The sequence below is a fragment of the Macaca fascicularis genome, chromosome 15 (assembly GCF_037993035.2).
Source record: "Macaca fascicularis isolate 582-1 chromosome 15, T2T-MFA8v1.1".
Taxonomy (NCBI): Eukaryota; Metazoa; Chordata; class Mammalia; order Primates; family Cercopithecidae; genus Macaca; species Macaca fascicularis.
In genome coordinates, this window is record NC_088389.1 from 81475161 (window position 1) to 81499196 (window position 24036).

General features: G+C 36.1%; 1 protein-coding gene across 13 annotated transcripts in view; it reads right to left on the bottom strand.

The window, feature by feature from the left end:
• CNTLN (centlein) overlaps positions 1–24036 on the bottom strand; it is a 369520-nt gene that overhangs the window by 107921 nt on the left and 237563 nt on the right. For 11 of the 13 annotated variants that reach the window (XR_012424675.1, XR_012424672.1, XR_010581556.2 and 8 more), the window contains 2 exons: positions 12667–12758; positions 5876–6411 (listed from right to left, as the gene is read on the bottom strand). Coding sequence is in view for 8 of the 13 variants with exons in the window: in XM_074017428.1 (XP_073873529.1) it covers positions 5876–6411; positions 12667–12758 (628 nt within the window). In the remaining 5 variants the exon portion in view is untranslated. Of the gene's footprint in view, positions 1–5875; positions 6412–10820; positions 10962–12666; positions 12759–24036 lie in introns of all 13 variants that reach the window. The other 2 variants (XR_012424673.1, XR_012424674.1) reach the window with 1 other exon arrangement.

A 24036-nucleotide genomic window follows, 5' to 3' on the forward strand; every position in this document is an offset into this window, starting at 1 on the left:
AAATGCAGGCCTAAAAAAGACCTGTATTCACAATTTGAAAAATAATTCTTTATTCAATGTGAGACTATACTGTTTGATTGCAGAATTTTTCATATTCTTAACCACAATTGGAAATGAATGAATTAACATATACATTTCACATATACATACAAATATCCTGAGGATGGGGTAAGGGGTGTTTCAGATAGCCAAAGAAAATGATTCCTTGTAATAATAATAAACATACAGTACTGAACATGTTTTAGGTGCTATTTTAATGTTGTATCCTATTTCTTTCTCACAACGTATCTATGAATATGATCCTATCATTATGCCTATTTTATGGATAATGAAATTGAGGCATAGACAGGTCAAATAGCATGCCTATGGTCACACAGCTAGAGGATGAGAGGATTTGAACAAAAGCAGTTTGGTAACAGATTCCATGTTCCTAATCCCTAGGATATACTCTAAATAATGGTAGAGTTGGCCGGGCACAGTGGCTCACGCCTGTAATCCCAACATTTTGGGAGGCCAAGGCAGGCAGATCACGAGGTCAGGAGTTCAAGACCAGCCTGGCCAACATGGTGAAACCTCATCTCTACTGAAGATACAAAAAATTAGCCAGGCATTGTGGTGCGCACCTGTAATACCAGCTACTCGGGAGGCTGAGGCAGGAGAATTGCTTGAACCCGGGAGGTGGAGATTGCAGTGAGCTGAGACTGAGCCATTGCACTCCAGCCTGGGTGATGGGGCAAGACTCTACCTCTAAATAAATAAATAAATAAAGGTAGGGTTGTGTTGGGGAGAAAAAATATGTTTCTTTTATCCAACTTATGTTCTTGGCTGAGACACTGTAAAAAATGCAGATTAGCAAAAGAAAAGCAAGCAAATTTATTTAATGTAAGTTTTACATGACAAGGGAGCCTTCATAAGGAAATGAGGACCCAAAAAATGGTTACATGTAAGGTTTGATGAAAAACAGAAAGTCACGGGAAAATGTGGTAAGACAAAAGAGTATGAGCTAAGCATAGTAAACTGGGGGACACTTAGCATGGCTGTTCATTCAGATTCATCTTGGTGTTCCTCTGTCTTTTGAGATAAGGACGTTCCTTTCCTCTGGTATAAGGAAGCCACCTCTCATATGAGGATCTTATAATCTGTTTTAGGGGAGAAGGTCACAGAGTCATTCTTGCACCTGCCATTTTTCAAATTCCTTCAACTATATTTTGGGAGGAGTATGTCCTGAACGCCATCAGTTGTTATCATCTTTTTACAAAAGGTGGTAATGTGAGTGAATATACTGCTTTATAAAATGGGAGAAGATGGAAAGGGCTTTAAGACTAAGGTTGAAAACTTTAAGGATCAAAATGCCATATTCCTGAAGCAAAAAGAAAAGTCAAAGAGCATCAGTTTCTTGTAAAATAATTTTGAATGAGAATAAAATGCACTAGTAGGGAGAGACTGAAGTCAGATAGGCTAAACACACAGAATCAAGGAAGTTTATGTTGTGTTTGGGAAATGTGACCAGGCAATTAAAGAAATAACTTAATGATAAGAGAAAATAGAAGTAGAAAGTATAACTGTAGGGATGGAAAAAAATGATTTTCCTTCTACCTAAGTTCTCGTTTGAGACCCCTGTAACAAAAGACAGATTAACAAGGGAAAAACAAGTAAGTTAATTAACATGTGTATCACACATATAATAAATACGTGGGACCACCTGGAAGTGAGTAGCTCAAAGAGGTGGCTTAGAACTCCAGTTTATATAGCATCTTCAGCAAAGAACAACTATTTAAATAAGTGATAACGGAAAGGAAAGGACTTGCGTCCCAAGGGGCAGCAAATTGTAGGAAGGCAAATATGTGGAAAACTAATGGTAGATGAAGGCTAGTTGGTAAAATGTGTTACGTAGCTTCCTCTGGAGCTATCTCCAGGCTCATTAGGGACTCAAGTTGTATCCAGTGATTAGCTTTTATCCCTTTTTGGCAGAGAGGGGAGAATGAATACCTTTGCAAATGTATGTACTGCTTTTAGCGGGAGATAAGAGAGCTTTTCTTGTAACTGCTTTTTCCGAACTGGCTTCAGTTTGAAATAATCCTTATGCCCAAATTGCTTATTTTGGCATGGCACATTTTGCAACCCTTTATAATCTACTCAATACATTCTTATTTCTCTGCTTCTGAAACCATGCCTCAAAGAGTTAAAGAAACCAATGATAAACAGAAATTCTTGAGTTTGCAGGATGGCAGATTAAAAAAGAAACAACTTAATGAAACTCCCTCTGCTTATGAGATAAAAGAACTAGCTGAAATCAGTTGGAACCAATGTGGTTGACTGGAGTCTGCACAGAACGAGCTTGCTGATGTCACAGTCTGAAATTCCACTGCATGTTTCATACGATCCCAGAATTGCACATGCAACTTACAGCATGAAGAGATAACTGCTCAAGGACTTTGCAGATCTCCCCTTTCCTTTCACCCATCACCTATTAATCTCAGAATTCCCCCTCCCACCATCACTTTCTAAAAATACTGCTTTGAAGCCAGCCTGGAAGACAGATTTTAGCTTGACACTCCTGTCTCCTTGTGAGTCAACTTGTAATATAAAGCTTTTCTTTTCTCAAAAACCCAATGTCATAGTATTGACTTCTAGCATAAGGCAACAAGCCCCTTTTATTCAATAACACTCCAAACTTCACTTTTCTTTAATTTGCTTGGAATACTGAAATTCTGTTTTTCTTCTTGAAGATACAAACAACTCCCCCTGATAAAACCCATCACTGAAAAGGCATGCTCTTGTCAATACTATTCAACTATGGAAAATAAATACTGATAAGGTGATAATCATACAATATAGTATTTTATATATACTAAATTATATATATACATATTAAGTTCTATTTTTTTCAATATCCAACTAACTCTTATATTTTTGTCTCTAAAAATCTAAAAGAAAGAATCTTCTGAAGTCCCTAAAGCTCTACTGCAAGAATTTCTAGCCGTTTGAGAATTATTTGCAGCTAAGGGACTCTTGAAGGTATTCTGTCAGGCAGGAAATGTAACACTAATCACAGTATAAAATTGAGTTTTACTGCTAAGTAACATAAATGACAATCCTATATTTTAAGAGATATTGTATGATATGTCTCTCAAAATATGTGACCTTGTGCACATGCACTAATGTCAGAGGTGTTTGAAACAGAGCAACTCCATTTTGAATAGGGGCTGGGTAAACTAAGGCTCAGTTCTGCCGGGAGGCATTCCCAGTAGATTAGGCAATCTAAGTCACAGGATGAGATAGGAGGTCAGCACAAGATACAGGTGATAAAGACCATGCTGATGAAACAGCCTTCAGTAAAGAAGTTGGCTAAACCCACCAAAACCAAGACAGTGATCAGAGTGACCTCTGGTCATCCTCGCTGCTATACTCCCACCAGTGCCATGACAATTTACCTATGCCATGGCAACGTCAGTAAGGTACTCTATATGGTCTAAAAAGGGGAGGCATGAATAATCCACTCCTTGTTTAGCATATAGTCAAGAAATAACCATAAAAATGGGCAACCGGCAGCCCTTGGGGACTGCTCTGCCTATGGAGTAGCCATTCTTTTACTCCTTTACTTTCTTAATAAATTTGCTTTCACTCTACTCTATGGACTTGCCTCAAATTCTTTCTTGTGTGAGATCCAAGAACCCTCTCTTGGGATCTGAATTGGGACCTCTTTCTGGTAATACTAATATGATAAAATTAAAAGTGTGTATTAGCAAATTACCTAACTATTGCTTATTTATTCATACATACATATTTGCACATAAGTAAATGGCACCACTTTATTATGAATAGTGTGGTAGTACCAAGTGGTTAAGATAGAATTAGTAGCTAGCACTAGACTTTCCTTGAAGATATAGACAATGCTTAGTGGGTGTGAAGTAACTTTTTACCTCTAATTGCCATTGAGAGAAGGAAAGAACAATCTGGGTAACACCGAAATGGGAATGCAGATTTGGTCCTTTGGCCTTTCCTTCATAAATATGTTTTCTGAGTTTCTTTAACTGCCTGAGGACAAGGGGCTTGAGTACATGATGTTTAAAAACAGTGTTTTTCAAACTTGTCTGCACATTGGATTCAACAGGGAAACTTGAAAAAATACTTAGGCCTGTATCCCACTCCAAAGGTTATAATTTAATTCGTCTGGGGTGTGACCTAACCTTTGGAATTTTTATAAGACCACCAGGTGCTTCTAATATGCAAACAAGTTTGGGGACCACATTTTAAGGTAATTTTCAGTTCTATGTCTGTGATTAGGAAAAGTATCCGGAGACATTCCAAATTTAAAACAGAATCACTATTAGGGATTTAAAAGCAAAACAAAATAAAAAACTAGGGAAAATCAAAGGACATATGTCATTATAAAACACAGCAGAATTTTTAAAATTATGACAAATTGAGCAATTTGTTAGCAATTATGGCAATACTGAACTTCCCTACTGTCTATATGTAAAAAAGAGGTGTTCTATCATTCGTCTTTGTGGTTTTGTTACAAGAAAGGGGTCCTGATCCAGACTCCAAGAGAGGGTTCTTGGATCTCGCACAAAAAAGAATTCAGGGCAAATCCACAGTGCAAAGTGTAAGCAAGTTTTTTAAGAAAGTAAATTTCTAATTTTTCCTAAATTAGAAAAATATAATTTTAGTAGTCATGTGGTCCTCAGTTTATAAGTAAGCCATAAAAGAATGGCTACTCCATAGACAGAGCAGCCCCGAGGGGTGCTGGTTGCCCATTTTTATGGTTGTTTCTTGATGATATGCTAAACTAGGGGTGTATTATTCATGCTTCCCCTTTTTAGACCATATAGGGTAACTTGTTAATGTCGCCATGGTATTTGTAAACTGTCATGGCACTGGTGCAAGTGTAGTAGTGAAGACAACCAGAGATCCCTCTTGTGGCCGCCTTGGTTTTGGTGGGTTTTGGCCGACTCCTCTACCACAACCTGTTTTATCAGCAAGGTCTTTAAGACCTGTGTTTTGTACTGACCTATGTCATCCTGTGACTTAGAATGCCTTAACCATCTGGAAATGCAGCCCGGTAGGTTTCAGCCTCATTTTACCCAGCTCCTATTTAAGATGGAGTTGCTCTGGTTCACACGCCTCTGACAGTTTTACTGATGTGTTTCAAGTGCATATATGAATGTACAGCCAGGAGTAAGAGAAAGAAGCATTATAGATTTTTAGTATCCTCCTGTTGCTGTTCACTAGGGGTACATATCTTAAGACTAGGAATCTGTAGAGCTATAACTTTAAAGAACTAATACTTAACTACCTTTCAATTAAAGTTAGTACAATGACTTTGCATAATACATACATAAAATAATTAGTGAAGATGGTTCTTAATTTAAAGGATGTTAAACAGCTTGTAGACATCTGGTAACAAGCTGAAATGGGTCATTCAAAATTTATCTAACTAAATTAAGGGGGAAAATTGTTTCTCCTCCCAGGTTGGCATGTCACAAGATAACTAAACCGACTTAGTAGGCTTGCCTGGGAATCCTTAGCTGTCAGTGGTGAATATGCAAAGGGCCAGCAAATTAAATCAACCTGCCAAACTGTCAATTTCAAGCCTCATGACTGCATGAAAATAGCATCACTGGAAGAAATCAAGCATTGCCTTCTTTTGGGTTTCCTGGCACCTATTCAAATACTCATGCAGTTGTGGCTAATTTTGCATGCAAATTTCAGTCAATAAGCTCAGAACAAGACCTCCCAAGATATTTCAAAGGATCTGACAGTATTTTTTCTGAATACCAAATCGACAGTAGTTGAAATTCAATCTCCATTTGCTAGTGCTTTACATATGCACAGTGTCCCCACCACAGAGCTAAGTTAATGAGAGCCTTACCTGCTTTCACTCACATCCTCCCAGCCGTCCTTGCTGAGGTTCTCAAACACATTGCTCATAACCTTGATGGAGTGATTGAGAACAGTGTGGTGACGACCCACAGAGCAATTTTTCTTGGCAGCTTTAAATTTAACCTTGGTCATAGTTGTCTTACAATCATATCGTCCAGATCTCACTTTCGTGGTAGCCGTCTCGGATTTAGCTTTGTCTGCTGATTGGTGTGATTTCTCCATTGGGTTGATCAGCTCTTCATTTTCATTTCTCAATGCATTAGCTTCTGCCACTTGTCTCTTCAGGAAAGTTACTTCTCTCTCCAGCTCACTGATTTTTACTTGAAGTTCAGTATTTTCTTTTTCTACATCTTTACTCCCCTTTATTATCTGTTCTAGCTCTTTTTCTCTGGTCTCAGTATCTTCTTGTTGCTGTTTTAAGAGGGATTTCAGAAAATCATTTTCTTTCATTAATTTTTTATTCCCTTCTTTTAATTTTCTCGACCTTTTCTCAAAAGATTTCAGCCGATTTTCCAACTCAATGACCTAAAGAGAAAAGTTTATTCTTTCAAGAATCCAAAACCATAATCTACTATACTTTATTATCATTTCTAACTTATGAAATAAAAATTACATTTAGCACAAGGACAAAACAAATCTAAAGTACTTGATTTCTAGATAATTCTAAGGCGGTATAGATGAATACATTCAAAAATGCAATAATATATCTGTTGAATAAAGGACAGATGGTAAAAGAAGGTAAAATTCTACACAGTGACAGAACTAAGTATGCTAATAAACTGCAGTGTCTTCTGAGATCATAAGTGCCGTGGCTATATATTCTATTCACTGTGGAAAAAATATTACAGAGAAAAATAACATACACAAAAAGGCAAAAAGTAGACACATAAACTGTATTAATAAATAACTTTTTTCAATATTCAACAATCACATGAAAAAGGAATGACAATACAAAGTAATCTACTGAGGCTGCTTTTTTCCTAAATTAGAAAAATGTAATTTTAGTAGTCATGTGGTCCTCAGTTTATGTGATAAAGGAACAGTTTACCAAAATAATAAAGTCTAGCAATTTTAAATTACAATGATTTCAAGATTGCCTATAAATTAAAATTTTACCATTTATTTCAATAAACAATGCTTGTGTTGTAGGACATAGCAATGGTAACACACACTTCCTAATCTTAAGGAATTTCAAAATCATTGGGAAAGACAGACATTTGCATAAATAAACCTAATAAAGGATATAATCTAAGTGTCATAAGTGTGGGCAATTAATTCCAATTCTTAAGTTCAAATATTTCATGGAGGAGTTGACTTACATTTAGATCTTATTAATAATAAGCATTATTGTTTGTAAAGTACATTCTACTATTTACAAAATAGTTTCAAAAACACGATCAACATGATCGCTTCTGGCCATCTCAAAACATGAGGTATGTGGAACTAACAATTATCTTTCCAGACAGGAAAAAGAGGTTCTGAAAACTTAAATTTCACAGAGGTAAACATTTCTGGGATTGAACTGGGATCCAAATTCAGGATTTTGTGCCCCTCCCACTATTCAACAAGGCATATGAGAAAGAAGAATTACTCAGATATGTATGAAAAATGAACAAAGATTTGGACTCAAGAAAAAACTGGAGACAAGCAAAACAATCTAAATGACTGAAAAAGTATATGAACTCATTTTTACTTGTAAAACAAAATTCTTCAGAGAAACATGTTTGATACACTGACAACTCCAATGATCTGACTACTTTTGTCCCTCACAAAATTCATTATGTTGAAACCTGATCACTAGTGTGATGGCATGATGAGGTGGAGCCTTTGGAAGGTGACTGGATCATGAGGGTGGGGCCCTCATGAATGGGATTAGTGGTATTAAAAGAGACCTCAAGGTGAGGACACAGCAAGAAGGCACCATCTACGAACCAGAAAGAGAGATCTTACAAGACACTGGATCTTGGATCTTGGACAGTTGGATCTTGGACAACAAGTTTCTATTGTTTATAATCCTCTCAGTTTTAGTATTTTTTATAGCCAACTGAAGAGACTAAGACAATAACCAATGATTCAAAATAATAATATTCCAGAAATATATAAAATAAAACATACATATTCTTAACACTTTCCAGTTTACGAAACTTTACTTATAATAGTGAAGATGTAAATTGTTTCCTAAACATGAGTTTCAGTCATGTCTGATTTACATATCCTTCTATATTATCTTTTTTTTTTTTTTAACGTTCAACCCCTTTCATTTAAATCAACATTAATTTACTAAGTGACTATACTATCCTGGGGCATGGGTATTTCTCAACACAGTATGAAGAATCTCACCTAATTTCAATCACTTCTATTCCATGGTATGATATATTAACCTACTATTGGACATATGTCCTTAAAGGACCTACTCATGACCTGGAATAAAGGTATCTGAAAATTTTTGTCTCAAACTATTGTAGACTTCTGCATATTTCTGTGAAAGAGATTGTATTGTTCCTTCTCAATGTAAATACTTTACTGGGGAGCTGATTAATGTGACAAAAAATACAGTGTTCAAGAAAAAAATCTATGCCAGAATCCTTTTCACTTTTTCCAAATCACTCTACTTCTAAATTTTATTGAAGGATTTTTAATCACTGCCCAAATCAGTATACTTTTCATAAATATATTTTAAAATACTTTTGCATATTAGATTCCAAAGGGGAGTGAGTAAAATATACTGTATTCTTTAAATACATATTTGATGCAAGTAAACAATTACACTTTCTTTGAGTCAAGATCTCACTTTATTGCCCAGGCTGGAGTGCAGTGGTCCGATCATGGTTCACTTCAGCCTTGACCTCCTGGGCTCAAGTGATCCTCCCACCTTAGCCTCCAAAGGAGCTGGGACCAGAGGCATGTACCATCACACCTGGCTAACTTTTTATTTTTTGTAGAGACAGGGTCTCATTGTGTTGCCTTGACTGGTCCACACTTTTTTTTAAAAAGTGACTTTGGTGGTACAAAAATATTAATAAGAAGCAGTGTGTTTTAGGGGAAATAGAGTTTTGAATCAGGTCTATATCTCACTTCCAACTCTACTTGCTTTAGTTGGTAAAATATTAAAGGTATTTTACCTTTAGTTTCCTCATCTGTGAAATGAGGATAGTAATACCTATACCTTACAGTTTTGTTGGGAGTATTAAATGTGATCATAAACCATAATTCCTGACAGACAGTAAGTAGTAAACAATTTACTATCATTATCATTATTACTGTTTTCTATTATCATTCACCTTAACATCTATCTAATAAAACTGCTGTAACTAAAATATAATTACTTGTGATGAATATTCTGAATTAGCCATTAAATCAGCTGTATATTTCAATTCAATTAAAATATGTTACAAATAAATATAACTAATAAACATCTTAAATTTGAGATTCCAATTCTGGAAATTAGCATTTTTTTTCTTTTGACTAAAATCCACTTAAGTTTGGGGACAACTCATTAACATTTTACATACGTTGGGGCTCAGAATACAACACACCAAAATATGCCACTTTGGCTTGCCAAGTACCTTGAATTGAAGGTCACTGGAAGTGCCTCAGAAGCAAGATCTCCTGCCCTCCTGTCACCCGCCCCATTTTCTCCCATAAAGTAAGTCACATCAAACATAATTCCTCTTCCCTAAGGCAGGTCATACAAACTAGAACTCTTCTCCCCAAAAGCAAGCCGTAAAACCAAGAAAGGTAACTTTCTCCCTTCTCAGTTCTCCCTTGAAGACTTTCATTCCAGAGGGGTCCTGTCCCATACCCGGGAAGGAAGGAAGTCTACACAGAGGGCAAGAAGAATCTGAGCAGATAGGCCTTGCTTGGTTTGCCCCTCCTTAGCCTATTACCATAGACATACCCTTTTGTATAGATACATTTCTACATGGCTATCCTTTCTTTATTGAACCTAAGCGCATAAATAGACAGTTTTCTCTGGGTCTTTGTTTTTGAAGCCTCCTGTGGCACATAAAACTTTGATTAAATAAATGTTATGTATTTCTCGTGTTAAACTGCCTTTTATTATAGGAGTGTCAACTGTGGTCCTTATGATAGATGAGGAAAGATGCCACAACTTTCTACCTCTATATACATACCAATTGAAGATGTCTGTGGTTTTAAGGTCTGTTAACTGCATAATGTGAATGTATGTTTAATCATGAGAACTGGTCAAAATTATTTGAGTTTAAAATGGAGGACAAATAACAAAACAGAGACACTACTTCTAAACATTTTGAAAAGGGAAAATCCATAGCACTTATTAAAGTGTTATTCAAGGTATACTCAAAAATTGTTAAACTGATTTTAATCCTTCAAAAATAGAAAAGTAAATTTTAATACATATTTGAGAATGAAAGTCTGGGGAACTGTTAAAAGTATTCAATTTGTGGATTATAATTCAGCTCAAGCCCACGTTTTCTTATAGTATTAAACATTTAAAATAATATACCAAATAGATGGCTCTTTTCAGGCCAGGTGCGGTGGCTCATGCCTGTAATCCCAGCACTTTGAGAGGCTGGGACAGGCGGATTACTTGAACTCAGGAGTTCAAGACCAGCCTGGCCAACATGGTGAAACCCCACCTCTACAAAAAACACAAAAATTAGCCAGGCATGGTGGCACACGCCTGTAGTCCCAGTTACTTGGGAGACTGAGGCACGAGAATTGCTTGAACCTGGGAGGCGGAGGTTGCAGTGAGCCAGCATTGCCCACTGCACTCCATCCTGGGCGACAGAGCAAGACCCTGTCCCCCCCCACCCCCCAAAAAAAGAGGCTCTTTCCAAAACCGAAATAAAATACCTGACATTATGAAGCTATGAAGAGTGTAGTTTGCTAGGTTTGCCATAACAAAGTATAACAGAGTAGGTGACTTAAACAACAGAAATTTATTTTCTCACATTCCTGGAGTCTAGAAGTCCAAGATCAAGGTGTCAGCAGGGTTGGTTTCTTCTGAGGCCTTTCTCCTTGGCTTGTAAATGGCTATTTTTCCCTGTGTCTTCACATGGACTTCCCTCTGTATTTGTCTGTATTCTAATTTCCTTTTTTTAAATAAAGACACCAGTCATGTTGAATTAGGGCTGACCCTAATAGCCTTATTTTAACTTAATTACCTCTTTAAGGACCCTATCTCCAAATGAATGTAAACATTCTGAGATAATACAGCTTAGGACTCTTAATATATATAAATGTGGGGGGTAGATCACAATTCTGCCAATAACAATGTGAAATGTTAATATATTATTTTTAAAATAATCTGCTCATATGTTTCATTTCTACTGTATACAAATATTGTTTTCACCTTATTACTGTTTTTTAAATTTATTTTGAGTGAGTTTCATATATAACCTTTTAAAATAATGAAACTCAAACATGAGGAATTAACTTGTGATTGATAAAACTACATTAGGTAAATATAAAAAATAGTATACTAATGAAAATAATTTATATTGGCTGTTCAGGTCTTAAAATGGATGTCTGGATCTACTATTGTAGCATTCATTTATGGCAGATGGAATGAAATATGGCTTTCTTTAGGGTTTCTACCCTAAGGCAAGAAAAAGTAGCATAGTATTACATATCCATAGATACAAAAATCATATAAAACCTGGCAAATAAAAATATTATTCTGAAAAAAAGATGATAAGCTAGTGTGAACTGTATGACATCCTACCTGGTAGTGCATAGATTAATTCAATTAATCATTTTACCTAAAGACAAATAAATGTAAGCATTTCTAGTTCTCTGTGTTACTATGTTAACTTGATATGTGTCATTCAGTAATGAGATGACAGCCTTTGTGACCTGACAAGTTGTTAGAAGTATGAACAATCACATCATCTGCTGTAAATCACTAGATTTCCTACAAGTCAATTCAGAGATGTAACGAAATATAAGCAACTATGTTAATATTTTTGTTTATATATTTGTACATTTTCAGAGTTATCTAAGTATTAAGGTTTTGTAAAAAACTAAAATCAATCTAATGCAGCCACATGACAATCACTTACAAGAACAAACTATTTAAAGATTATTTTCTTTATAACAAAGTGTTAATAATTAGATCCACTTAACTGAACTTGATAACAATGTATTTACTTATAAAAATACAAATTAAGTATAAAATTATAAAAGTAAATGTTAATATTTTAAAACGGTATTTTACTATTAATGATAGACATGTTATAACATGACTATAAGGTTTACATGGATGGTCTTACTAAAACATAAAAAGCTGTACTAAATTATATTGGTATAATTTTTTATCTAAAATGAGACGAGCCATGTACATTTTCATGTTTAACATTAAAACTATAAACATATTACCATTTTACTGAGGTAAAGCTATAACTATGCTCAGTGTTTTAGTTCAAATATTACAAATCTCTATATTTGTGGAAGTATAGCAGTCTTATTAAAATATATTTTAAACTTAAACTGAGTTATAACTAACAAGCACATATAGTCTACATTTCTACAATTTCTATTTTTTTCATTGTCTCCATTTCACCTTTTGAAAATAATTTTAATCTACGTCAATGGAAGCACAAGTGTTTACACATTTATTTCACTAACATTGATTTTTTTTTTTTACCCCATTTTGGCAAGCCAATGATTTTGAATTATGAATTTAAATTAAGGATTCACACAAGGTTTACATTCATAAGCCCTCGTTTTAAAATATAATCCTTTACGTTAAAATTCAGATTTAACTTGCTCAGCTCAATATCTTAAAGATTAGACTACCTTCTGCAATGTCTGCTCCAACATTTCTTTTCCATTCTTCTCTGGAGTACTCCTCTTGACCTCATCATCTTCACCAGATCTAAAGAGCTGTTCTGGTAGAGAATAAATAATATATTATGATACCACGTGTGCTGCTGAAATACTGTCCTGTCATTTCAAGGAAAAGCATTCTATGGTTTTTCAATTGTGAATAATCTAGGGTATTTTCTTGTCAAGTATTTGACCAGTAACTAAACAATGACCCTTTTCAAGATTTTTAGTCACACAATTAAGTATCTTTGTAGTGTCACTTTTTTTTTTTTTTGCAGTGTAAGATTTTTCAAAAGTACAATAGATCTTCAGGTTAACAATGCTACACTTTTATTCCTATTTTCATTCTTTTGTAGACTATTCCCCCTTTGCCTTAAAAGCAGAATTCATTGCCTTTTTATCTACACAGTCACTACTAGTTTTGTTCTCTGGATCTTGTTCCCTGCCAGGAGGATCACAGTGATTGCTGAACAAAGCAAACAGTAACAGAATTAGGGTGGACTGAAATCGTAACACCCCCTACCACAACCTTTTTTTCAAGTGAAAGATCATGCACTGGGCAAGGTAAACCATACAAATAACTCTTCTAGAAATACTGTGACTTCATAACAAATAGAAAGCTAGGTATATGGGTGAGGTTATAGCTACAAATCATTCCTACACTAGCTATACATTTGACTACCAAAACCTTTTCAACCAAGCCAAAACCTACAAGTAACTTAACAACCTTAAAGAAAAAATGAAATAATAAAACTTCAGTTAATACTAAAACCAAAATATATCAAATCCTATAAATAACTTTTTTCTGCAATCTTTTACTTTGTATTCTTCTTTAGATAAATTACTATGACAAATTTTACTAACATTTTCTTAGTGAATTACTTTTGGAATATAACATTTCTTAAGGAATAAAAGGGGGACAAAAAAGAATATATAAAACTAAAAGGATATATATCTGTGTTAGCCTGAGATGATTTTGCTTTAAAGTATGCTTGGCTGCTGTAGGTCAGTATAAAATTTTGATTTCTCAACAAAGGAAAAAGAAAAGAATATTATTCTCTGTAGAGTAGAAATCCTCCTGGTATAAACAGTGACTAACAAGTTTGTTAGAGTGAATTAGGCATTTCTTTTGTCTTTGAAAAATGACATACCCAATTAAAACTTCTGTACTTATGAAATAAACAGAACACTATCCTAAGGATAATAAAAGCTAGGATAGGTAGAATTTGTCACCTGGGGAATAAGTACCTTTACCTTGATAATAATCTATCAGTTCCTAAGTTTCTTCTTCTAGTCCCCTAACACCATGGTGCTGAATTCATTTACCACAATCTTTCAGCAATATAGAAATAATATGCAAATACAATTCATCCTTTGTAGTCATTTAAATATCTGATATACTTCTGAGTGAAATATTTAATCTTAAAAATAATAGTTCTATATTCAAACAGCATGGGATGCCAACAATAGCTAAATACTTCCAATAAAATAAATGGTGAAGACTGATTTAAAAATGAATCTGTCTGCTGCTTATTTGCTCCTGGATGTGTGCAAGATCCACTGGTGGATTGTCTAACCATGTTCACCTGTACTTATCTGCTGAAGTTTGTTTCTTCCCTTCACAGGTTTATACAGAACGCTCAAGAAGCTAAGCTCATGCCATGGAAAGAAATGAGGATCCAATTTTCTGGCCCTTGATTCTCTTTCTCTTCAAGGATCTCAGGATTTGGGAAATAAACCAAGAAGACCTAGTTAGAAATACACACTCCTATTTCTTTCCTATGGTAGACATGTGAGCATATGCTTCACTTTACTGGAGATTTAATTTCAATACTTTAGTTTTAAATGCTTTACATTCATTCTAATTTATATTCTTTCTCAGGAGTTCCTTCTCTCCATTTTTTCTTTTTTGCATTAACTTTTAATTTTGCTTACTCATAGTTATTTAAGCTTATTATATTCTATTTTCTACATTTTTTCTTTTAATCTTCTTGGCTTAAATAATATAAAGTTTTCTGCAATCTTTTACTTTGTATTCTTCTTTTAGACTCTTTAATTAATTTAACAAATGATTTTAAAAATCTATTATCATTGTTTTTTCCCTGATCTTAATATGAAGCTTCGTACATAAACTTTCTTAAAGGTCTGTTTGTGATTATATCAATTTGAGAGATTTAGAAAGGAAAATAGTTATCAACTTATTGTATTGGCAATTTCCTAAAGAATACTGCTATTTTTATTTCACTTTTAGGAAAAGAAAATGAGAATCATAGTGGGTAGGTTTTACTTCAGAAGGTACTTGTGATACAATAAGAAACATATACAGTCGTTTCTGTTGCAGGGACCTTCCTGGGATACCTAAATCCAACCATGTTCACGCCCCTGATGTAGCATTTGCATATAACCTATGCACATCCTCCTGTATACTTTAAATAATCTCTATATTACTTAGAATAACTAATACAAAGTAAATGCTACATAAATATTGTTATACCATATTGTTTAGAGAATAACAAGATAAGTCTATACATGTTCAATACAGATACAATTCTTTTTCAAATATTTTAGATCTGCAGTTGGCTGAATCCAGGGATGTGGAACCCATGGATACAGAGGGCCCACTGTATTTGGATTTTGTCCCCAATTCCTGAAACATAGTTTCAAAAACCTTTGGAATTTCTTGAGTAATAGGAACATCCTTTGTTATTACAAGCAAAGCATAACAAGCTCCTTTCAACCATATCAGAGTTTATGCTTAATAAGATGATTCCCGGTGAGCCCCCTAGATAGGTTCAAGATGAGGACTGGCTGCAAGAGGCGGCAACCGTGTGATTACATGGTTTTAACATCCAGCCCCACCACCAGGTCTCTGCAGAGGGAAGAGGAAATGGAGATCGAATTGAATCACCAACGGCCAATGATTGAATCAATGATGGCTACTTAATGGAAGCTCCATAAAAAACTCTATGGAGTTTGGAGAAATTCCAAGTTGGTAAACACATTGAGGTGCTGAAGATGGCATGCTCAGAAAGGACATGGAAGCTTCTTGTTCCTTCCTCCATACCATGAACTATGCAACTCTTCTATTTGGCTGTTTCTGAATAGTATCCTTTATAATAAACAAGCAATAGTAAATGGAAAACTTTTCTGAGCCATTCTAGCAAACTAACAAATCTGAGGAAGGACTCCTGGGAGCCCCCAGTTTAAACTCGGTTGGTCAGAAATACAGGTGGAAATGTGGGACTTGTGATTGGGATCTAAAATGGGGGCAGTCTTGTGGGACAGAGTCCTTAATCTGTAGGGTCTGCACTAATTCTAAGTAGTTACAATTGAACTGACTTGCCCAACTGGAGTTTGGAGAAGCAAAGAGTTGGTTGTTGGGTGGAAGAAAAAACCTGTATAATTGGCGTCAGAAGTATTGTGAGTAAAAATAACTCTGAACACTGTTTCAGATAAGTGAATTGGGGATAAATAGGCAATAAATCAGCAAGACCTGCCATGAAAAAGTTTTTGGTTTTTGTGTTAATTAAAAATCGTTGCCTTAGGCAAGATAAAGTCAGATCAGCCAACTATAATTAGAATCCATCTCCTCTGGAAGTAACCATAAGCCAGTGAAAACTCAACTCCCATTTCTGATGAATGAAATGGCAAGAAATAAATCTTGTTTCTGATGAGTAGGAGAGAATTTCATTCATTTGATATGACTGTTACACTTGGCACCTCTTTCTGGAGACCTAGACCATCTCCTTTGAGTTTACCTTGGCAGGAGGCCTGGGAAGAATCTATTCAATCAGTAAAAGTTCAAAGACAAGTAGTCCATTTTTGTTATCAGCCACAAATATTCTAAAAAGGAAGTTACCAGGACAATGTAAGTATCTTTTTCTAGGACGAGAGGTAGGAAAACAGAGGGATAAGTAGGTTTTGTGGGGGTTTTTTTTTTTCATTTTATTTACTGTAAATTATACCCAATAAATAGGCTTCCTTGCCTTAAAAATAAAATGTCTTTAAGCTGGGGACTTGCTGGACTCGATCCTATTAGCTCACTGGATGAATCAGGGGAATTTGAACCTGCTGTCTTTAATTCCTCTAGCTAGCTTGAAAGCCATGTGTAACACCCCCTTTTTATTTTATGGTATTCCTTAAGCCCATACTTTTAAAATATTTTAGACTGTTTATTTTCTACTTCCGAGTGCTTCATTATATTTTAATTTCTATCTTTATATTTAAATGAATTAGTTTTGTGAAGTTTAACACTGTAATTGTGTTTCTGATTTCATATAAATTTCCTGTTACAAGCTGGGCATGGTGGCTCACGCCTGTAATCCCAGCACTTTGGGAGGCCAAGGCAGGCGGATCATGAGGTCAGGAGATCGAGACCATCCTGGTTAACACGGTGAAACCCCGTCTCTACTGAAAATACAAAAGAATTAGCCAGGCATGTTGGCGGTCGCCTGTAGTCCCAGCTACTCGGGAGGCTGAGGCAGGAGAATGGTGTGAACCCGGGAGGCGGAGCTTGCAGTGGCCCGAGATCACCCCACAGCCCTCCAGCATGGGCGACAGAGCAAGACTCTGTCCCCCCAACCAAAAAGAAAAGAAAGAAAATTTCATGTTACGAATTACTTCTTGCAATTAACTTTTGTTTCAATTTACTTTAATATTTCCTCTATATTCTTAATACTCCTTTGGCTTGTTTTAAAAATAATTTTTTAATTTTAAAATTCCCATTTTTTTTTAAGACAGGGTCCTGCTGTATCACCCAGGCTGGAGTGCAGTGACACGATCTCGGATCACTGTAACCTCCACCTCCAGGGTTCAAGTGATTCTCCAGCCTCAGCACCCCAAGTAGCTGGGGGTACAGGTGTGTACCACCACACCCAACTTTTTTTTTTTTTCTGGTAGAGACAGGGTTGCCCAGGCTGGTCTCAAATTCCTGGATTCAAACAATTCACCTGCCTCAACCTCTCAAAATTTTGGGATTACAGTGTGAGCCACCAGTGCCATGTTGGTAACAACTACAAAGAAGCATGACTTTAAGCATAACAGAAGCAACCAAAAACTGTATAAATCATTTATATAGATATATATTTGTGTGTATATACATATACAATGCATATGTTTTATATATTATACATATATTTATATATGTTGAGGGTACAAAAAAAGAGAACAGAAAAAGGCTTTATATAGAGGTCACACCCCAGTTCTATTGTTAAAAATGAGGAGGTGTTTTCTACATGGAACCGACAAGAAAGGAATACAGTACTGTGCACACTGGTCCAGAGGTATTAAACGCTAAAGCACTTTGGGGTTTTATTTTGCTGATATTTCAGTTCCAGGGAGGAAAAAATAATGCTAAACATATGAAAGATAAGGCTAATGAGGTAGGCAGGAGCTAGTTTTCAGTGGAATAAAGGAATTTGGGCTTTATTTTGTTATTAGCAGGAAGTCACTAAATAAGAGAATAATATAAGATCAGAAATATTAACATAACAAGAGTAGGGCTGGAAGGAATGCCCTTATGCTAGATTGGATAGCAATTATAAGTAGCATAAAATGAAACTGCAGTCTGACCTTCCTTTCTTTATAAAATATACTGCATGGGTTTAGAACAGTTTTTGTTATTCTCCTTAAATGTTTAGGTACTAGGTATATGCTCAATAGATTAATGACTGTGCATTAAATTATGGTCACAAAGAATTAGTTAATATTAATCATTCCAAGAAGTAAATATTTCAACATTTTTACTGCTGTTGAAAAGTTTTTGGCTTTATTGGAGAAAACCTGAATATGCCTAAAAGGTTTTCCTTTTTGTTCCCAATATGTTCCCTTGATTTGGCTCTAAGTTAAAGTAGGATGACCATTTCTGAAGGCTTGATTTTTTGGTCATGTTCTTTTTGGTATGTATCCAACACAATCTATTCTCAATAGTAAGTACATTTGAGTTACTTGCCAGAAATCTGGAACTTAAATTGTATGCTGCCCAGCTATTATGAGAGTCTGTACTTTTTTAAATTAACATTTAATAAGGACAATCTGAAATTTGCAGTCCATTTACTCCATTCTAGATGCTTTATTTCTGGATTGGGTCAGACTACCTAGAAAACCATATGCTCGTAACGTACACTAACAGCTCCAGCATACTTTTGCCCACTGGCCTATGATTTTATATCATACTATGGTAGATTATTACTCAGCAAATGCTTACTTCTTTCATGGATACCTTCGTGGATAGAGTACAGATCCCTGCTCCATTAATGTTGAGTTTGGCCATGTGATTTGCTTGGACTAGGGAAACATGGGTATAAATGACAGCATACTTGTTATGAGCCTAGAACTTAAGAAATTGTATGCTTCTGATCACCCCTTGGAAATTTCCAATATTTGCCTTGAAAAGAACACGGTCAGGTAGTCACTGCCCCTTCAGCCTGGAACTGAGATTAAGAAATATGGAGCAGACCTAAATCCAATATTGCCTCAAGGTGAAGCACTCCAGCCAACCAACAGACCTGCAGCCTGCAGCACAGTTATCCCAGCTGATAGACTCATGAGCAAGAACTAAATGTTTGTTACTGCATGCTAGTGAGATTTTGTGGTTGTTTATTCTGCAGCAAAAGCTGATGGGATACAGAAATTGGTAATTTTAAGTGGGGTGCTGCTATGATAAAAAGCTAAATTATGTGGCATTGATTTTGGGACTGGGTGGAAGGCGACAAAATATATGTTACAGGATGCTGAGAAAATGGCGACCCATGTTATGTCGTTACAAAACATTTAGAAAACTGCCACCTGGCATAACCTGGAAGGCAAAAAATGTACCTAATAACCTAATAAATTTTACACTGAGTGAGGAGATGTCAGCGCAGAATGCTGATAGTATGAGTTTGGTTATTGCTGGCTGCACTTGACTAGCTACTCTAAGAAAGATCCGAGCTCAGAAAGGCACTGGCCATTGAAATATGGGAAGTGTATAAGTTCCAGTACTTTCAGAGTTGGAAAATGAAATTGCTTGTCACCATATAAAAGGAGTGGACACTGAATCACTGGCAGCATAAAGACCAAATCTCAGATGTTGACATTAAAACATGGCTCAGGATTTGGCTATCATGCCTGTTGCTAATCATTTGTGAAAGGAATAATGCAAGGCCTGGTAGACTTTGGGTAAAGGCCTAAAATACTCCCCCAACCCTCCATAGAAACTAACACTGACAGTATGAATTGTTGTTGGCTGTATTTAATAAGATGACTTGCTTTAGCCAAAGAAATCTTCGGTGGAGGTTACAGTGTGCCAGTTCCAAACACAGGCAAAACAAGCTCTTCATGTTTATACTTGTTGCACTGTGTTCAAGAATCAGACACATGGAGCAGAAGTGGAATTAACTTGCAGCCTGAAACAGAGCTGGACCAGAAAACCTGCAGCAGTAAGAGCTGCTTCAGCCAACACACAGACCCATATGCAATAAATAAATACTTGCTATTGTTTATGAAAGAGTTTTCCCATTTGCTTGTTTCTTGCATTGTCTGATACACAAGCCCTCAACTTTCAATGACAAACATGGTAAGAAACGGTTTTGTGAACATACTCATGCACTTGTGACTCAGTAAAGACTGAGAAATCTAGCTCCTGGCCAAAACTTACATGTGATTCATCAGGCCTGACCATAGGTGATTACCAAAGTTTTACCTGGCACACCTCATGGGGCAAAGCTGCCCTCCCCAACCAGACTTGTAGGTCAATGGACTGCAGTCTCTGAAGGGAGTTACACTTAAGGACACAGGTTCCCCTGGTCAAGGACACTAGTTTCCCTGGCCAATCACACTCTTACACATATCTGTATCTCTACCATAGATGTCTTGATATGGAGGCATTTTTATTGGGGGCTTTGGCTGAGGTTTGCTTAGGTGTCTCTGCAGAAACCTCCTTAGAAGACCGGGAGGAGGCAGTAAACTTGAAGATATTTGTTCTAATTCTGACTTTATACTTTTCCTCTCCCAGCCATCTTCCCACACCCTCCCCCCATGCCTCAGGTCTATCAGATGGCAAGAACCTTTTGCTTGAGGATCCACTGGCAGTGAGACAACCCTCATTTCTATGTGGATCCACTTGACGCATGGGGGAAAATAAAATATGGGGAGCTGGCACTTTCTCCCCTTTAGCCTCTTGCTTAAACTATCTCAGTAATTAATTAAAGGTGGCTGTAACTTTCATTTTGGTTTGTTCTCTTAGAGCAGCTATTCATACACCTGGCATTTCGGCTCTCTCTAGTTCAGCTAAGCTCTTGACAGAGGTATTGTGGGATTGTATTAAAGACTCATTATACTATAAATTGCAATTTTCAGTAAAGAGAAATCTAGCATGGTAGGGGCTTAAGGTATTCATTTGGGAAGCCTAGAGGAGATTGAACTCATTTGAGGGAAAAGGCACTGAGTTTTTTTGGATGACATGCTTAGCTTTTAAGATACTTGTAAAAGCAGCCAGAAGGAAACAGGTGTCAGAAAATAGGAAATATACATTTGGAACATGGAAAGAGTTTTGGGATTTAATCCAGAGAAAACATGTTCAATAAAAAGAAAAGTAAGTTAGAGGCACCAGATTTTCCCTTCTATATGGAACAACTAAAAACTAGAAAAAAATATATGAAAAATGGTTTTTAGATATTGGGCATCAGACAATGTCATCCCTGGAGAGGGCAACAAATAAGGTGAGTTCTATGATTATCCCAGCTTACTACTTACAGAGAGCTTCCAAGCTACAGCACAGAAACAGGAAACCTAAATGGAGTCCAGTAATCTTCCTAAATTAAGGAGACATACCCTGGGTTCCAGCGAGGTCAAGGGAGGTAGAGTTTGCAGGGCAAAGTGTCATAGAGGAAAGATCTACTCAGATACAGGGAGAGCTCTGAAGATCTACAGACCTGAGGACCTTGTTTTCAGCCAAGTACTAATCAGCACATGCATTTAAGGAAACTACCCAAGTATAAGAGAGAGAAAAAAAAAAACATCCAAAAGGATTAGAGAAAACTTAGAGGAAACAAACTGCAAAGCTCATACAGTTGTAGTGGTAGTTTATGCTCTGACTAGCCGAGGGATAAAAGGGGGGCACATTATATAAAGGTGAACAAAGTAAGAATGACAGCAGAATTCTTATCAGAAACAATTCACATTAGAAGATAGTGGAGTAATTAACTGCTAAAGAAAAAAAAATCTGTCAATGTAGCATTCTATACTTACTGAAAATACCTTTCAAAATGAAGAAAAAATAGGGATATTTTTTCAGGTGTATGACAGCTGAAAGAATTTCACTACCAGCAGATGTGCACTCTAAGAAATATTAAAGGAAGTCCTTCAGGCAGAAAGAAGATAACACCAGATGGAAATACGGATCTATAGAAAGGAATGAAGAGCAGCAGAAATGGTTCTCAGCAAAAAACACAGAGAACTACCAGGCCTGGTAGTTCCAACACTCTCTGCTGAAGCCAGACAACAATTTAAAACCCTGGGTCACCCCTTCTAGAATAGAAAACACTCTGTAGTTGGTGGAGCAAAGTGTACATTTAACAAAATACAGACTTTGAATCCAAATTGAAAAAGAAAAGCCACAAAGGAAGAAAAGAATTTACCAAAAATCTTAATTTAATAAAATACAAGCTCAGAAAATAGTAAAACATCCAAAAATAAGAATTTGAAGAATTGACGCATTAAACTGAGAACAACAAGAATAACAAAGAACATTATTACAGATTAAAAAGAAATGTAAGAAAGAACAAAAGAAGGCCAGGCGCAGCGGGGCTCCCACCTGTAATCCCAGCACTTTGGGAGGTCAAGGCAGGCAGATCACGAGGTCAGGAGATCGAGATCATCCTGACCAACGTGGTGAAACCCTGTCTCTACTAAAAAATACAAAAATTAGCTGGGCGTGGTGGTGCATGCTTGTAATCCTAGCTAGGTGGGAGGCTGAGGCAGGAGAATTGCTTGAACCAGGGAGTCGGAGGTTGCAATGAGCCAAGATCGTGCCACTGTGTTCCAGCCTGGTGACAGAGCAAGACTCCATCTCAAAAACAGAACAAAAGAAAAATAAAACATGGCTAAAAATTGAATTACTGATGAAGGAAGGTCTTGAGATAAAATGAATGCAGAAGAAAAAGAAAAAAGATTAAAGAATTGTTAAGAAAATAGATATGAAGGCCAGACAAAAAAAAAATCTAACATAAAGACAACTTCCTTGAATTAGAGTATAAAAAGTGGAATAGAAAAGTATGCAAAAATATATGCAAAAGAGAAATCCTTGGAACAAAGTAATATTTTAAATGCATAGGTATTTCAGGAAAATGTGATCTAGAACAAATTATATTGACATATTCTATTTAAGTTTTTGAATATCAAGTTGAAAAAAGTAAATTTTCAGGCATCCACCTAGCAAAGGCAAGCCATATCCACAGCAGAGGGTGATAAAGGGGAGGTTGGGGAAATCAGACACCTCTCCGTAACACATCCTCACAGCAACCACCGATTCTATAAATGAGTAACATCTAGAAAGTTCTAAGGAAAAAAGGGTGTAACCCAATAAAATTATACCCAGCCCATTTAATCCCTGTTGAATCATACTCTCAAACATCTAGGTTCTTACAAATATGGCTATTTTCATTCCTTCTTGAAAAAATGCCTTTTTTTTTTTTTTTTTTTTTTTTTTTTTGAGATAGAGTCTTGCTCTTTCACCCAGGCTGGGTTGTGAAGTGGCTCCCAGGCTGCAATGCAATGATGCAATATCGGCTCACTGCAACCTCTGCCCCCTGGGTTCAAGGGACTATCCAGTCTCAGACTCCTGGATAGCTGGGATTACAGGTGCACAACACTACGCCCGGCTAATTTTTGTATTTTTAGTAGAGATGGGGTTTCGCCATGTTGACCAGGTTGGTCTCGAACTCCTGACCTCAGGTGATCCACCTGCCTCGGCCTCCCAAAGTGCTAGGATTACAGGCGTGAGCCACCTCGCCTGGTAATACTTTCAATTTTATCTGGCTAACCAAGAAATATATGAAAATAAACAATTCATAAATAGAAAAGCCATGGCTTTTAAAAATGTGATGAGTACCGAATTCGTTATATTGAGAGACAAGACTTTAAAGCTGAGGAAATTATTCTTGTAATATATAAAGTTATAGACTTTGGTAAAATTTTTACAAAGAAATTGAATGAACAAAACTCAAGATGTAGAGGAAACAAAAAACTTTTACAAACAAGTTTTGTAAAAATGCTGGGTTTTCCATCTTGCATAGCAAGGTGTCAATTTCTTTTTGTAACCTTTCTTTTAATCTTAAAGAAATTAATTCTTTTGAAGCAGAG